The sequence below is a fragment of the Scleropages formosus genome, chromosome 8 (assembly GCF_900964775.1).
Source record: "Scleropages formosus chromosome 8, fSclFor1.1, whole genome shotgun sequence".
NCBI lineage: Eukaryota > Metazoa > Chordata > Actinopteri > Osteoglossiformes > Osteoglossidae > Scleropages > Scleropages formosus.
Window position 1 is genome coordinate 6,155,366 of NC_041813.1, and position 17,034 is coordinate 6,172,399.

Here is a 17,034-nt window from a genome sequence, read left to right on the forward strand (position 1 = left end):
GCCATTCCTCCAGCTGCACCTGCTCACCGAGGCCAGGGTCAGAGGTCAGCGACCCCTCTGGCTTCTTCAGCGTACGGGCACTGCGGCGCTGACAGTGTGCCACTATTCTGGGACCTGCCAATCAAACATCCTGAAATTCCGACACCACTTCCTTTTATAGCGCAGACCGAAGGTCCAACTTCCCCTCGAATGGGGAACTCAGACACGTGCAATGTACTTTGAGTGAATGCAGTCTTTTCACTGCCACTGCTACCGCATCTGTTAAAGGCAGAAGACAGGGGCTGATGCTTTTGTGAAGGAAGGGAGCTTCAGAAGGAGAGACAGGGCTAGAAGGGGTTCAGGAGGGGGGTGCTGAACCAAGGAATTCTGGAACAGCTCCAGTCAGATGCAAAACCTCACTTGATCTGCTCAAACCTCAAGGGGCTCTGCCTGCAGACTCGTGCTCTCCCTCTTTGCATACACACACACATGCGGGGAAACAGATTTCTGACCCCACTGGGGGAATCTATCAGCCCCACACATGCCTGCAGCTCCTTCATTAGCCTCCTTTAGACATGGTGGGACAGCAAATCCAAATCGGATGGAAATGAACCACCACTTCAAAGGGGAAAAGGATCCTATAAGGACACACGCTCAAGACTTTCTGCACGGATACATGGAAAACGCCTCCATCATTCCTCATCTTCTTCCTCATTTACAAATTCTCCTTCCCGGGACTGGAGGGACATTCACATCAAACTATCATATTTCATGGATGACACACACAGCGATGCAGGTGTGCACAAGTGCACACACACACCACTGCTCCATGTCTCTGTATGTATCTCCGCATCATCTAACATGCAGAGGGTGAGGGAGATGATGACTCCCGGACTTTACCTATGGCACACAAGATAATAAGTGGCATCTAAGACATAATTAGTAGAGAGGAGCCTGCAGCTGCCCATAAGGAGCCACAGAAAATGCAAGAAAGTCAGTAGTACCAGCAAATGATTCTCTGCCAGCTCCCCTGCAGAACCTATGAAGATGGGAGCGTATCCTATCCAAACACACAGATCCATACACAAAGACATGCACAGCTTTCAATCCCCCCCCGCCGTCTCATTAGAGACGCCCACCACTTCAGTCTGAGGTATGCCGTCTCTGTAATGAAAAGTAGAGCATGGCTCTGCTTTGACAAGAGCTTTCAGCGCAGCCTCCTTCTTGTCACACAGCTCGCCGTCTCCGTTCAGCTCTGGGCCGGGGGTGGGGGCCACGAGTTCAGACGGAACCACTGTCTGCGGGGGAGCCGAGTACGGCATCCCCGTAGGAGGGGGGTTTAATTTTATAACCACCCCCTCTCCACATCTTGAGCAGGAAGACTATGCATCGAGTGTCTGCATCTGGGGTAGAGAGACACCCCCTCGCATATTTGGGGGGTTTGAAGGAGGGGGGGGGGATCAGGACAGGAAACATGGAACAGTTTTTCACTCCAGGGCCTTTCCAACCACAAAAGAAATGAACCTCAGATGAATACCTTTGTTCAAGTGAAAACCATTCCTTCGGCAGCCCGTTGGCGACAATACTGAGACGCTGTCCCGTGCGGTGACATGCTTGCACGCACGCACGCACACACCGGCATGCAGAAACACACATGGCAGAACCGTGCAAATCGTAGAGCTGCAGCGCTTAGATTCTTACCCACGAGAGCTCCAAATTGTTTTCTGCATGCAGCTACATGTTTGTTTAAAGACATTACTGTGTACAGTCAAGCCAAGTGCTTATAAAGCAAGCTGTAGAGAGAGGCTGACAGCAACGGACTTCCCGTGATGGATGCACTAGGATTAGCACGGGGAGGCTGCAGCACACCCCCCGTGGCACTCACCTGCGCCTCCTCTCATCGTACCCCTCTTTCCTCTCTACGCTTCTCCTGCTTCGGTGAACATAAAGTACCTCCCTCGTTTAAACTCCGGCTTCCACACTTTCGGCAGATCTTTCGTCTCAGCATTGTTCTACTTCTTCACCACTCCCTTGATCACCCTCTCACCCATGACTAACATTTTTGATACGTGATCCTCTATAAGCACTATAGGTACTATAAGCACCGTCTCGCAGACACACTCAGTCAAATAAAAGCTAGCGCTCCCCCACGGACGAGGTCCAGATGTGAGAACGCCGCAAAAAGCCGACTCCCGGGTACGAGCGGCATTTCTGCGACGGAGGCAGCAGGAGGCAAATCGCGCGCTGCTCCGGCACAACTGTCCGGACCTGGTTCACAGAGCCTACCGCCCACCGGCACCTCTGAGAGAGTTTACTGTCCTCAGCGGCACCGGACAGGACATTCCACCTAACGCATGGCAGCTCCTCTTCCATTAAACCTTTAACCGTGCACACAGAGGGCTATTGTACCTGCGTACAACTGTCTGCGTGCATTAGTCTACAAATATGTGCGTAGGAACCGATGCGTAGAAAACATACATAGAGAGGTCTGTAATTATTTATGTGCAAATGTGTGTGTATGTCTTGTATGTGCACAATTCTATAGTGTTTCATCGTTACTGTCTTGGTATTAATGCGTTACGAGCACAGAAGTCCATGCCACATATTCGGCGCGTGTGTGTGTGTGTGCGCGAGACAGAGAGGGAGCGTGACAAAGAGCGAGAGGCAGCGGTGCAATTATTGACTTTTTTCTCTCTTCTCCACCTTTCTGTCACGCAACACAACGGATGCTTCTCTGTTTTCCTTTCATTTTTTTTTTTTTTTTTTTTTTTTGTTTGTTTTTAATTAAAGGATACCCAGCACACAATAAATTCTGTGGGTGTGCCTTTTCAAGTGCCAGGAGGAGATGGCTCTCATGTTCGAGACGGGACGCAGCGGGGCAACTTTCAGTCCCTGCTGGCGAGCACTGAGCACTCTACCCTTGGTCTCCTCCCAGGGGTGTACAGCAGGGACCACCACAAACACTCACACACACATTGTACTTGCTCGCTAATCCCCACACAAAGTTTCAAAACATGCAGCCCGCTCTGTAATGTTTATTTTTTTTGCAAGATGCAGCATAAAACAGCCAAATGCCTCTCAGCAGTGTGAGTGCATTCCGAGCATTTTCCTTTTTATGATCATTGTAGATCTAGTACAATTAGTGTTTATATTTTAAACACACAAACACACACACCATCTGCAGGACTCAGATGGCTGCTGCTATACAGGTGTAGCCCAAAGTGTGGTGTTGACGGGAGTGAGGTGGGGGTTGGAGGAAGTCTTCTGTTTTACAGCCAGTTAAACATTTACCAGCATCACCTGGGGCAGGCAGCATGCCGTGCCACCCCACACCGATCTATCCCCCAGTACAAAGGGAGAAAGCGCAGAGAGGGATCAAGCAGAAACATCCCCCAGGGACCTCCACCCCCACCCCTACCCCTGGCACCCTTTAGGTCATATACACGAACTCGACTCCTGTTCCCTTCACAAACGCACAGCTTCAGCCACCCACACACAGGCTGCATGTATTCACTGCCGACAGCACTGGCGCTTCTCGCACGCATGCTATTAGAGACTAGGAGAAAATAAAAAATGTTGAGATGGCAGTAAAATGGTTTTAAAAAAAATATATAATCTAAGCATGGGACATCCCCCAAAGACCCACTGCAGACAGTAGAGAAACTTATCACTTGCAGAGGACTAGCGCAAGCAGGCTTTCACGCAGATGCTCTGACAGCAACGTGACGATGATTTGTGGGCAGCCAGGAAACAACAAACAGATACCCCCGCCCCTTCATGTCCCACCAAGGCCCAGAGCAACCGAGGCAGCTTACCGGCACAGTGGTTGCTCAGCAGTGGGTTAGAGTTGCATGCCGGACCAGTAGGCTGTGGGCTTTCCTCCATTCTGCTCTTCTGTTGGGACCACACGGCCGATCTGTCTGCGTGTGTACGTGCACGTGCGAGTGAGTTTCCGTTTTTCTCCCCAACTGCTCCTCTCTCCAGCCGACTACGAGGGTCTCTTTCCTGGCCCAAGACCGTGACAGTGACACAAAGTACGGTTTCTCCCCACTCGCGAGTCGCGCTTGCCCTCCGCCTGCCACCCACTCCTGTCTGTGATCGTGCACGCAGCGCTCTCCCCCTCTGACACACGGTACACAAAGCCCAGAGAATGAGCGAGCAAAGAGTGGGAGAGAGAGCAAGCGAGAGAGAGAGAGAGAGAGCGCCTCTGGAGGAGGAGATAAAGATTAAGAAAGAGAATCTTGGTCGACTCTGGGAGGGGCTAAACCTTCACTCACAGATCTTTAACCTCTGGCATGCCGGCAGCAGCCACACTGTTGTCAGCACCTCCAACAGAGGGAGTGGCCAGGGGTGAGGGGGGGGGGGGGTGACAGAGGGGTGTAAACCCCCCCCACCCCTTTGCCCTCCCAGTGAGGAATCCATAGTCAGCTCTTCTTCATCCAAACACCTACGGCACCCTCCTCGGGCATTCTTCTTGCCGACACCGAGAAGAAATGTTCTGACTTGACCTTTTAAAACGTGCTTTGCGGTTTACATTCTGCACAGTCATCTTCAGCACTGAGGTCTTCTTTAAGACTCGCTGGGATTTGGAGAATTCCAGCTGTTGACTTCTGAGCAGCACATCCTATGGCCTTGACGTTTCCCTGCAAGTAGGCTCAGTAAACAAGACAAGGGCTCATCACACTACACCGCAAGGGTATAGCTGTGTGTGTGCATTCGCTCTACAGGGCTTGCTTATGATATCAACAGACCAGCAGGCATAGCATTTCTTAAAGATGTGGACTTGCAGTTTGACAGCTGCTGGTTTAAGAAAGAAAGAAAGAAAAAAAAAAAAAAAAAAGCACAAATCCATGTTATTCATAATGCTCTTGAAAGTAATATGAAAGAGTGAAACTCTGTAAGTGACTTTGGATAAAAGTATATCATTATTATCATCATCATCATCATTCAAATAGTGTGCCCTGTCTCCACTGGGAACCAACCCAGTATATTCATACACCATATATTCATTATATCCTATATTTATCAGAGCCCTGGACAGCGGAGACCCATATGATGGCAGCAGTAGCAGAAATCTTTAATTATCCCGGTTTCTGCAGATGAATGAAGAGCAGAATGTGGACCAAGTTGGACAGCAATGGGAAAACAAAAAGACAAGGTACACTAATGCCAATGCTGTGAAGGAGGCAAGGTTTAATAAACACACTGGTAACTGTAACTTGGATGAAGATGGAAGGAAGAGGGGGTAAGGGGGGGGGACCCAAACATTCCCACCTTGCTACTTTGAATGAGTTACAACAATAGGACTCAGAAGGGGGCGGGGGGGCGGTCAGAGCTCATGCAGAACGGATTAAAGCAGAGGGTGGAGGGGGGGGGGCTGTTGGGAACGCAGCAATAAACCACTCTCACCCCCAGCAAAACAACCCCCGAGAAGCACACAGCCATAACCATCTAATATCAAACAAGATAAACACCTGTCATTTGCGTAGGTTTATCGCTCCAGAGGTGAAAATAAGCGTAAAATATCAAAAAAAAAAGATGTGTGTATAGTACTGCTAAATCTATATACACACACAAAAGACAAATACAGACTCACACAAAACTAAGTGTGCACTTTAACCTGCACTGCAGGTGTGTGAGCTCTCATACCACATTAACATGTGATCCTCTTACCCACTGGTTTCTAGACATGCTTGTAAAAATAGCATATCGCACAGAGGGAAAAGGTGTCGACCTACTGTACATTTCATTCACTTTTTTCTTTAAATATGTTGTGACTGGAATGTGAGCTTGGTACTCCTGTGCTCCGACGTGCATTGTCTCTAAAAGCTTCTCCCATTTTTGGTTTCGTCGGGTCTGCGCCAAACACCACGCTACGCACAGGTCCTAAAGCAGCCACGTGGAGAGCGCGGCTAGTTTGCGCGGGCTCCGAGTACTTGACAGGAAGTGGGCTGATGGGAAAGTAGGTTAAAGGCCAGCAGCGTGCTTTCAGCCCCAGCTTCAGGATGACGGCTGCCATTACATGGAACTCCCCGGCCTTCGTGCGTAAGGGGAACCGTGCGCCAGCCGCCGAGCTGGCGGTGGGGGGGGTCACCGCAGGTCCGCCCATTGGCGTCCAGGTGTCACCACTCTGCACGCGCCCTGGCCAACTTGCAAGCGCCTGCAGAGCAATTGTGACACCAAAACCGCAATGTCAAGCAAGGCAAAAAAAAAAAAGAAAAAAAGAAAAAAAAAAAAACAGCGAGCACACCAGCGCACTGCAAGGGAAAAGAAAAAAAAAAAACTAAATTAAAGAATGCTGTATGTCAGCACACCAGGGGTGGGTCCATCCCTCAAGAGATGTCAGTCACTCAGAGATAATAATCCCTCCAATCAGAATACAGAAAAAACTGTTTCAGCACCAACCTGATGCCAGGCATGAGGTCAGTTTACACCTAGGGTGCCTGGAGACCAATAATGAGCAGATTATCAAGACGGATTCACGTTCAGATGACTGCTACACCTTTTTTAATCTGAGATCTTCCTAGTGAAGGCGGGCGCGGTGGCGCAGCGGGCTTGGCCGGGTCCTGCTCTCTGGTGGGTCTGGGGTTCGAGTCCTGCTTGAAGAGACTTGCAACGGACTGGCGTTCCGTCCTGGGTGTGTCCCCTCCCCCTCCAACCTTGCGACCTGTATTGGCGGGTTAGGCTCCGGTTTGCCGTGACCCCGCTTCAGTCAATGTGTGTGTGTGTCCTTCTACCGAGTGTTCATAGAAACACTTTTTTGTTGTATTCAAACATCTGGCATGTATCAGAGTTTGTACATTGTTCAAAATTGAGAAAACAGTTTAGATATTAACTTCCATTCAGTTTCTGTGGACACACAACGCTTTACATGATCCTTGAAATAGCAGCGGCAAGCCTGTCAAATGAGCCTGACTTACTGGTTGGGTGAGTTAATCTAAATGGCTTTGTTGCTTTTTATGATTATTATTCTAGGAGAAACCACCTCAGGGCTGGTTTTGGTAGATCAGCACCACCAGAGGGACTGAAGGTGGGACAGGGAACTAATACACAGGTTCGCGACCGGACGGAGAGCATGCCTTATGCCACTGCAGCAGCACAACATGAATTGAAGAAACGGGCACAGCTGTTTACACAAGGAAAGGCAGGGTAGTAAAACGGCAATATGGTCCTAAATATAGAGTTGGACATGGCCTTGCTGATAAACATGCACACAAGACAGGCAGGCAGATAAACAGATCGCCATGTTCAGACAGGGAATGAGAAGCTCCACAATCCCTCCCTCTCGTTAACAGGTGGTGCAACGGTTAAGGAACTGAAATTGTAATTTGAAGGTTATTGGTTCAAGTCCCAGAAGCGTAACTATTGTTTTATCATGCAAAAAGATACATCTTACTTGCTTCATGCAAATGTGTACCGCTGTAAGCTGTGTGCCAGTTCAGACAGATGTGCCTGCAGAGCAAACGGACTCTACGGTGCGTCTCTGCAACAACTCATATCAATCTTTTTCAGTCTCACTCAGCAGGAACCGGTGCAAGAATTCAACACGATGTCACTGATCAACATATGCAAGCTGTAGACTAGGTTTTTCCCCTTCAGAGGTGATTCTGGCACAAACAGGGAAGGCCCTGACAAGGCTACATGTGGCGTTGCATGGGAAGGTAGAGGTGATGGAGGGGTTCAGTCTAGAAATTCAGGAGCCCAAGCAACCCTGCAATGATGCCCAACCCCTCCACGGTGGAACCCCCATAGTGAGCCCTCTGCCTTTCCCTAGCACTGCAAACATCTCCTGCCTCTAAGGTATCATGTCACTGAAGATGGCTGAAGATGTAGTCATTTCAGGAAGTGAAACAGCCGTGTCCAGCTATACAGAAACGGCAGTGCACACAAAAATAGAGTTCACAGAAAAACCACAGGTACCAGGAAACAGGGTAAGAACACAAATACCCCACCTCTATTCGCCTGACATTCATGGTAAATCTGTAAAATAATAATAAAAAAAAAAAATTTAAAAAAAAAAAAGTGGCACCATCTAATTATCTTAAGAAGTTTAAGAGAACATTTCTGCTTTTTAGGTTTTGACAAAAACAAAGACAAAAGCCTACTTGGAATACCAGAAGATAGGAAAAAAAGAGCTGCGCTAAGGCTACCCACAAACACTACCCCCTCCGCCTCCCCCAAATCGTTTCCATCTCCTTGCATCCACTGATACGGCAGCAGCTGGTGCGCACAGAGGATGAGGTGTGGAGCTGCACCGTCGAGGATGGGCGTTCTGCTGGAAACGCAACATCCTCTCTCCTAAATGGAAATGACCTCTTTCCTCCACAGCAAAGGAAGCCAGATATTAAAAACAAAATACTGAATTGTGTGCTTTTTTTTCCTTCTTCCTCCAGAACTTTCACAACTTTCTTCTTGGGTGGGTTGCACCAGCAGGAAGCCTGATCAGATCCGGGCCTGGAGGGCTTGTGTGCAGGAAGGTAAAGACCCGGTGGACCACAACAATGAGGCCAGCTGAGAACGATAAATTCCTGGAAGTTGTGGGCACCGCTCAGACACCTCCGAGACGATTCCAAGAATGTGCTGTACAGCAACTGCAGAGGACGATAACCAAGGCACCCCCTCCTGGGAAATGATGGGTACTGGCATCACTGTCTCTACTCTGCCTTCCTACATTCTCTCTTTACCCTTCCATCCCTTGGCAGGCTTCCTGCATCTTTATCTATCTAATGATTTTCAGGCAGGACGTGTATGAACACATCTGAAGAATGAAATACAAGCTGCTAATCTTGCAGAGCAGTGTGTTATTTAAAGAGTAAAGGGTTGCCTATGCCAGGGTTTCGATGAGCTCCTTTTCCAATGTTGATATTGCTGCCAGCGTGTGCCTTGTTGTCAAAATCACACGACATGCTGTGCCACACACTGGAAAGGCCTTTAAGAGTCATGGCCATCATTCTACTGAGGCAGGGAAAACAAGTTGAATGGAAATCCAAGTACCAAGTGGTGGTAAGGACTCTCCTGGAACCCGACAGACTGGCCCTTTTCTGAGGAACGCAAAGCTCTGTAGCAGGTGTGGAAATAAGCTCTGGATCAGGAGCACTTGGAGACTCAGAGGTTTATGAACTTGCAAAAAAATTGCAACTCCTACACAAACACTGGGAAAGAAGAGGCATGCAGAGAGACAAGTTTCACAAAACCCAATATGGTCTGTGATCCCATATAGCTGGTCAAGGGAGAAATGGTTGCTAGGGTCTTGAGTTCCTGCAGAAGTGGAAGATGTTTCTAGCAAATGTGCAGAGGAGTACTTCCAAGTACTGCTTTTAAATAAAACACAGCTTTTAACTGAGGAATTTATATCTACAGCAACAGGTCAATCGGGTTGTTGGGTTGCTTTTATTTTTGAAAGATCAGCAAAGTTTTGACAATCTTCATCAGGTTCAGCAGATCACACCCAACCCTAGCGACCACTCAGTTTCAAATGCATTCTCATTACAGTTACTTTGGTTAAGGGGAAGACGATAATAGAAGTCGGCATATTCCAGTCCAGTCTTTTATAGTCCTGGACTATAAAAATATGCAGTGTGCCCATAATTAATGCTGTAAATTCTTTTTTTAAAAGACATTGTTCTTTGTTAATCATGCAGATCTCAAGTCAGCTCATGCCCTTTGCCACTGGCAGTGATTTCCCCATCTGCCTCCGAGGGTTTGGATGAGAGAGCATCTTTCTGCATATTTTCAGGAAGTCCTCACTGGCAGTCGGACCTCGTGCCAACACGTGAGCCCACTGGGCTGTAACCCTTGACCATAGCTCTGCCAAAGCTGTGCATCTGTCATTCCGCAGGGTGCAGAGGAGCTCAGTCCCCTCGTTTACCCAGGAAGGCGCAAGTGTAGGGGTCTTGCTACCTCTTTTGTGCCCCACCAGACCCCTCAACCTAGCCACTTGGCAATACTGCAAAAAAATTCCTCCAGTCTCTGTTTCCAATTAGCCTGGCAGTGGGCCTTGAGGGCCATGGGGGGGATGGGGAGACCTGCACTATTGCTATTAGTATACCCTTCTAAATCAAACAACAGGACCCCTTCTGAAACACAACAAAGTTTAAGCCCACTTCTACACAATCCCTGCTTACTCATTCTCATCACAGGAAAGACCCTGAAAGGACTCAACTGCAAAAACTTCTTCCTCCGCAGCCCAGAAGTCACTGTGGAATGGATACCCACTTACTGACAGCCACAGTACAGCAGGTACCAAACTCCTCCAATACGTGCGTGATCTTTGTTACTCCTTGGAAAAAGGGCAAGAAACGATCTGGCCTCGATCAGCATAAGACTGGCATTGGTGATCCTCTACATATGTGATTTGGCACTGAATGACGCACTTGATTTCAACTCCATACTTGGTTACAGTCATTACAATCAGAGCCAATCCAACGGGCTTCAAAATATGAAGTCAGAACATTCGGTTAAATGAATGGTACATCAGGAATCGTTCCAGAGAAAACAAGAGTGTCCATTATCTCAATGGATATTACGCGAGTGAGAGAGACCCTCCAGGCACCGCAGATATTTGAAGTGGGAATGGCAGCATACACTGCACTGTACAGTGCCAATCAAACAAAGGAAAAGAGGAGACTGACCATAGACTCTGACTAAGTACACAGATACATTAAAAGTGAGGATGTGGATACCATAGTGAAAGGCTGGAAAGTCAGGATCCACAAATGTCATTATCATTAAGCATGACGGATATATGCATTCCGTTTTGAATGGTCCTTCCGCCTCCCTGCTCAAACCCAATCATCCCAGATCCTGCTGAACTAAACAAAGACAATTATCGGCTTTGAAAGTCAGCCAGAAAACCTCCGCTCACCTAAAAACAGCAGCAGATGGGCTAGTGCTGGGCTCCAGGCATCCTCCGGCTGCAAACTTCACCGACATCCCTGACCCCTTCCCTTTTGGGAGCAAGCACAGTCACAGACTAACATGCTACACATAATGCCAAGTTGTGCTCTACCAATGAGGATATCACAGTCGTAGTTAAATAATCATGCAAGCAACAAAGGCTGTTGGGAGCAGGGGGGAAGGAATGCTTAAAAGAACCCGTCAAGATCTGCCAAAGAACTGAAGTCGACTTGGGTCTTGACCTTGTGGCTCTATCGGATGTCAGCGAAGGGTTAAAATCCACCGCTGCCCCCACAGCACACCACCCCAGAGGGGCCCAGCTGTGGGATGAATGAATTACTGCCTCTTAAAAGCAGCCGGAGCCCTGTTCTGGGGCGGGTGCGCAATTTAAACATCATAACTGACACTCCACTCCGACAGGTTTGTGCCCGTCTCTCTAGAGGACTGCTGTCAACATCTGTCTTATGGGTTTTTATACTGCTGGAATCTTACGCCTTCGTGCCTTTCCTCCCGAGAAAAATAAACCATGTCTACTTACTCTTCGAGGAGATTAAGTGCTACGTTTTTGAGCTTTCTTTACACACGTCTTATCTTTAAAGGCTGAAGGACAAACAGTACAGTTGAAAAGTTAACTCCTGATGCTGGAAGAGGAAATAGAGAGAGGTCGGGGCTGAGGTCACAGGGATAAACCAAACAGCAGAAAACTGTTTTGCCTACAGCATGATACTATTAAGAGAAACTGGGTTTAATAAGATTTTTTTAAAAAAAAAAAAAAGAAAGAAAAACTTGTAGGTAGTATGTCCCAGCTGGACAAAAACGGAAAAAACACGGCATCTATTTCATGTTGCTCCTGCTTTGCCAAAATGCAAAGGAAACAGGAAGTCCAAACCAGCAAATAACCGGGAGGGATCACCTCCACAGGCACAATACTGGTGCTTCTGATCCCATATGAGAGGCACAAGAGAGTGCTACACGACCACTGTTGTCTATACCTCCTGGTGTATACCACTGGAAGGATGACTATAGTATTACACACACTGGTGACTTTACCTGGTATACAATTAAGCTGGAGCCAAAACACAAGCACGCATGCATGCATGCATGCACGCGCACACACACAAAAACATTTTACAGTGGCAGCTGCTCTTGCAGGGCATGATCCCCATTCACCCACATTTTTATAAATACATTTATTATTCACATAATGTGTTTACTACACACTGCTAGGCTGGAAATGAGCCGAGTGAGCATCCCTGGGGCGGCAGGCTCAAGAGGTCCAATACCTGCATATTTAAGACAGGAGAGCTGCGAGAGTATGACCTCAACACTGTTTCGAAGGAAGGCGGCAGAATTCTCGGTCCCGAGCATCATCAGCGCTGAGTGAAACCTGTCACTGAGCGTGGGCAATTTATAAAATGCTTACAGATCAATTAAATAACCACTGATGCAGAAAGGGCGGGAGGAGCCTTGGTGCAGATGTGCCCTGCAGCTGAAAACGGAAAAAGACGTCACATACCCTTTATACTCCATGATGTCAAAAGCAAATACAAACGGAAATCAACAGATATTTACTGATTCGCTAAAACTTTGAGCTGATAATGTCTGACAACTATCAAGTATTTTTGTTTCACAATTGAAATTGTTGCCCTGTATGGCTTACTTTTTAAAACTAAGCAGCATAAGTACATTTTTACCAGTGTTACCTATTAGAGTTACTGGCTGCTTATCTGTATTTGAAACTGATGCAAAAAAAAAAAAATGCTTAATATGTTTTATTATCCGGGGGTGCGGTGGCGCAGTGGGTTGGACCACAGTCCTGCTGTCCGGTGGGTCTGGGGTTCAAGTCCCGCTTGGGGTGCCTTGCGACGGACTGGCGTCCCGTCCTGGGTGTGTTCCCTCCCCCTCTGGCCTTACGCCCCTGTGTTCTCGGGTAGGCTCCGGTTCCCCGTGACCCCGTATGGGACAAGCGGTTCTGAAAATGTGTGTGTGTGTGTGTTTTATTATCCATCTTCTGAACACTGGAATAATATCCTTTATAATCACATGTAGTTTTAACCATCTGTCTGTATGTCTGAGCATTTTAACAGTGTAGTGGATAGAGCTACCGCCTTCATGAAGACTTACTTTGAACGTCACTCCTGCTACAGAACCCTTGACCAAGGTGCTTAATCTGATTTGGTACAGTAAGAAAACTCTCCAGCATAAATGGGTAAAGCACTGTGTAGCTGATTATATAATATGCTATGTCTCCTTTTACAAAAGTGCCAGCTAAAATACAGGGGAATAATGTTATTGTTATAAACTTTGGCATCAATTTAGTCTTTGTAAAGATTTTGTTTTCTTCTGTTGGAAAATTATGTCACCAATTCTACTCATTCTGGGCAAACCTTGCTGGAAAAATAAAAAATTTAAATTGTAACTGATGAACCTTTAGCTAATTTCTCTATTTCACCTCTGATTCACACAGATTGTTTTCCATAAAATCTCACGTTAATAAAAAGCCATAACTTTTGCTCTTGTATTCCTTAAATTGCTATATAAGAATAGGAACTTCATTGATTGTACTCAATCTTTTAAATGACTCTTTGTTATGGGAAAGCTTGGGGATTTGTTCACCACACCCAAACTGATTGGCACCATTGTTGGCTCTGAACTGTACCTTTCTGTTAGGGCCAAAAAAAAAAAAAAAACCCGACACGGATAACTTAATATTTTATAGCCCTTCAAAGCATGTGCAAAGTTTGTTAAACTTTTACAGTAACAAAGTACCAGCTACAAAACAAACTATGGAAAAAAACTACAAAGCCATGCCGACTTGTGACTTGCTGTTTATGTGGCAATAAGGACGATAATTAGGAAGCAGAACTTCCCTGTAGCGCTCTGCTCAAAGGTCAAATTCATATTCCAAAGTCTGCTTTTATGCCTTTTGTTCTGCAATTAACACTTTGTTGACAACTGCTCTGGGTCAGCAAAGTGCAACGGCGCAAGCTTCAGTTCCCTCCACCTGCCTGGTAGGAAAAGTGGATAATTTTCTTCTTGGGTCACTCGGATCGACTAATTACGGAAAGAGGAAGACAGAGAAATTGTGAACTCGCCAGTTTGGTGAGAATTTCGCCGTTTAACGGAAACAAAAGCAAAGACAAAATGTCACTGTATGCTATTAAATGACAGTGAAACCAAAGACAGCAATTTGCACATCAGGACAAATGCTCAAGCAAATGCAAAAAAAAAAAAAAAAAAATTTTTGTTTCTCCAGTGAGGGCACAGTGAAATTTGAATGACAATAATCGAGGACAAGTCAAAAAACAGGAACCCGTTTCAGTCTTGGTCCCGGCACCTTCCCGACTATGTGGATTCTTCTTGCAGTACATTCTAGTTCATTTGTTCAGTTAATTTCTCTCATTATCCTTTTTTTTTTTAATCTGATAAATTTGGGTTATCTCAGAAAGTCTTCTAAAATTATTTCAAATTTCCCCCTTGACATACGTAGTACACAGGTGGTTATTTAAACAATCAAACCAGTATAACAAGGATGAAGAAGCTCAGCGTTATGAAATTAAGTAAATGAGAACCTGGTTCATCTCTACAGATTCATACATATAAACATTTTAGTAATGATTTGAAAAATTAAACATTTTATTGGTGCAAACACACCTCTAAATTAAAAATTCAGTGTCCTCAGATAACAAATTCAGTGCAGTATGAATCATGAAACTTGTTTAAAAACCTGTCCTACAAGTGAGCCTGGACTGGGTCATCCATCATAAAGCATATAATATGAAACACTTTAAAATTCTGAACAAATTATTATAATTCAGAGCAGTTAACTGCAATTTACAAGAAATGTGTCCAGATGTCATTCGATCCTGGAATGCTTTATAAATGACACAGCACCCCCTTTCGGCAAATAGACTAAAAGTTTCCAGTGACTTGTTGTTTTCGCACTGACTTTACTGTCACAGTGATGATCAAATCTAGAGAGCAGCACATGAACACGATGCAGACAAGACTGGGGAAGAAGTGCAACGTGAACCAGAGTCAAACACGGTACAGGACAGACATTAGCAATTCTCATCGCGCATCTTAATTCCGCAGTCTGTCATTAAACAGCCGTTTAAAAGAAATGACAAAGGAGCAGTTCCAACTGTTTACATTCCGGACACGCAGACCTATCACCATACCTTTGCCATAGGTGAGCATCTCGGGCCAGGGTAAAAATCTCCAGTGGGGGTGAGGGTATGAACATGCCCACCTTGTTGGCCAATGTCGAGGGTGTCAGCACAAGAGACCAAATAAACCCTTCAGGCAACCGCAACGGGAGATTCCAATTCTGCCATTCTTTTCTGCATTGGCAGCACGCTACAGCTCATCAGTAGAAGGGCCTCTGGGGTGGAACAAGGTTCACCTCTCTATCAGACTGCTGCCAAAATCGTATACTGTGCCTGCAACACCTCTACTAGTCTACTCTAGAAGTCGTCCAGGAACAGCAACACATGTCTTTTAAAATATTTAGAAAAGGCAGTTTTGCCATTGGGGGGCGTGTCGGCGCAGTGGGTTTGGCCAGGGCCTACTCTCCGGTGGGTCTGGGGTTCGAGTCCTGCTTGGGGTGCCTTGCGACGACCGGCGTCCCGTCCTGGGTGCGTCCCCTCCAGGCTCGCGCCCTGTGTTGCCAGGTTAGGCTCCGGCTCGCCGCGACCCCACTCGGGACAAGCGGTTTCAGACGGCGTGTGTGTCTTTTGCCATTCCTGTTGAAGACGTGTGCCACTGAACTGCAGGACCGAGTGGGGCCGTCACCGTGCACCAGTGTGAAACGGGAGCTTCGGTACAGGTGTTACTGGATGGAACGGACCGGAGGTGGACAAGAGGTGTCAGGTGTGTGAGCGGGACAGCTGTGTAGGGGAGAGAAGCTGATTGTGGACACAGCCATAAAGGTTAGCTGGTCAGGAGAGGCAGGGGGGGCCTCGTGATCAGAGAAAATGCATAGCGCAGCGCATTCGTGATTTGTAGGTGACAAACCGCTAAAAATAAGTAGCTGCAGCATAAGCAGGGGGAATAAGAGCTGGGAGTGTGACGAAGACTGCAGGATATGCTCTTTCCAACTGGTTTACCGCAGTTTTTCTTATATTTCTGCTCTCTGTTATGTTCATTTGCAGACTGTATATCTGTTTGCATACCAGTGACTGAGGTATAAACACAAGCACTGCAAACACAATACACCACTTCAGTGCCAACTTGCCATCACCAAAACAAGCCAAGCGCGACAACATGCCAACAATTTACTCAAGCGGCAAAATAAAGCCAGAGTAAAATGTGGAAATTTTACACTGGCAGGTAATGCAAACATACTTATAAATCCAGGACAAGGGGGGGCCTCACTTGTGGAAAGAAGGCCTGGGGTGAGTCCGGCAGCCCACGAGGTAGAAAGAGAAAAGTTACCACAGTGTAAATGTTGGAGGAGGTACATGCCAGTGCCTAATCAGAGCTCAACCCTACCAAGGCAGCTACAAGTAAACCATGGCTGAGTACAGGTGAGTAACTCAATAAGTAAAGCACTGGGCCTTTTTGGAACAGTACTACACACACACACACACACACACACACACACACACACACACACACACACACTGAAACCGCTTGTCCCAAGTGGGGTCGTGGCGAGCCAGAGCCTAACCCAGCAACACAGGGCGCAAGGTTGGAAGGGGAGAGGACACACCCCAGACAGGACGCCAGTCCATCACAAAGCACCCCAAGTGGGACTCGAACCCTAGACCCACCGGAGAGCAGGCACAGTCCAAACCTGCTGCGCCACCACACCCCCTTCAGTAGTATACCGAGAACTACAATATAGTTACCTGCCTTGGACCATCCCATCCCATCACAGCACAGCACAGCACAATTTGCTTTCTCCAGGGCACCTAAAAGCCACTTTGGTTTACTTCAAGTGTACAGTGCTGTCAAGCCAAATGTCATTTTCCCTTTGTTTCTCTTTTCAGAATCTCCAGCTGACCACAGAAACGGACAGACAAAGTAAACTGTCACTTGCTGTACTCTGCAGATTCATCCTCCGTCAAAATAATAACATCAAGAGGTTTTTTTTTTTTTTCTTTCTTGCATTGCCCCACTTCTACTTGTGTAATACTCTCCATTTTGAAATAGATG

The 17,034-nt window shown here is 46.8% G+C and overlaps 1 protein-coding gene across 4 annotated transcripts in view; it reads right to left on the reverse strand.

Annotated features, from left to right (window-relative positions):
* The window catches only part of eml4 (EMAP like 4), a 53,978-nt gene that overhangs the window by 31,236 nt on the left and 5,708 nt on the right, over positions 1–17,034 (reverse strand). For 3 of the 4 annotated variants that reach the window (XM_018766238.2, XM_018766241.2, XM_018766237.2), the window contains exon 1: positions 3,795–4,153. The exons of the other annotated variant lie outside the window; for it this stretch is intronic. In XM_018766238.2, the coding sequence (XP_018621754.1) occupies positions 3,795–3,864 (70 nt within the window). In that variant the 5' untranslated portion in view covers positions 3,865–4,153. Of the gene's footprint in view, positions 1–3,794; positions 4,154–17,034 lie in introns of those variants that run through there. 4 annotated transcript variants of the gene reach the window in all.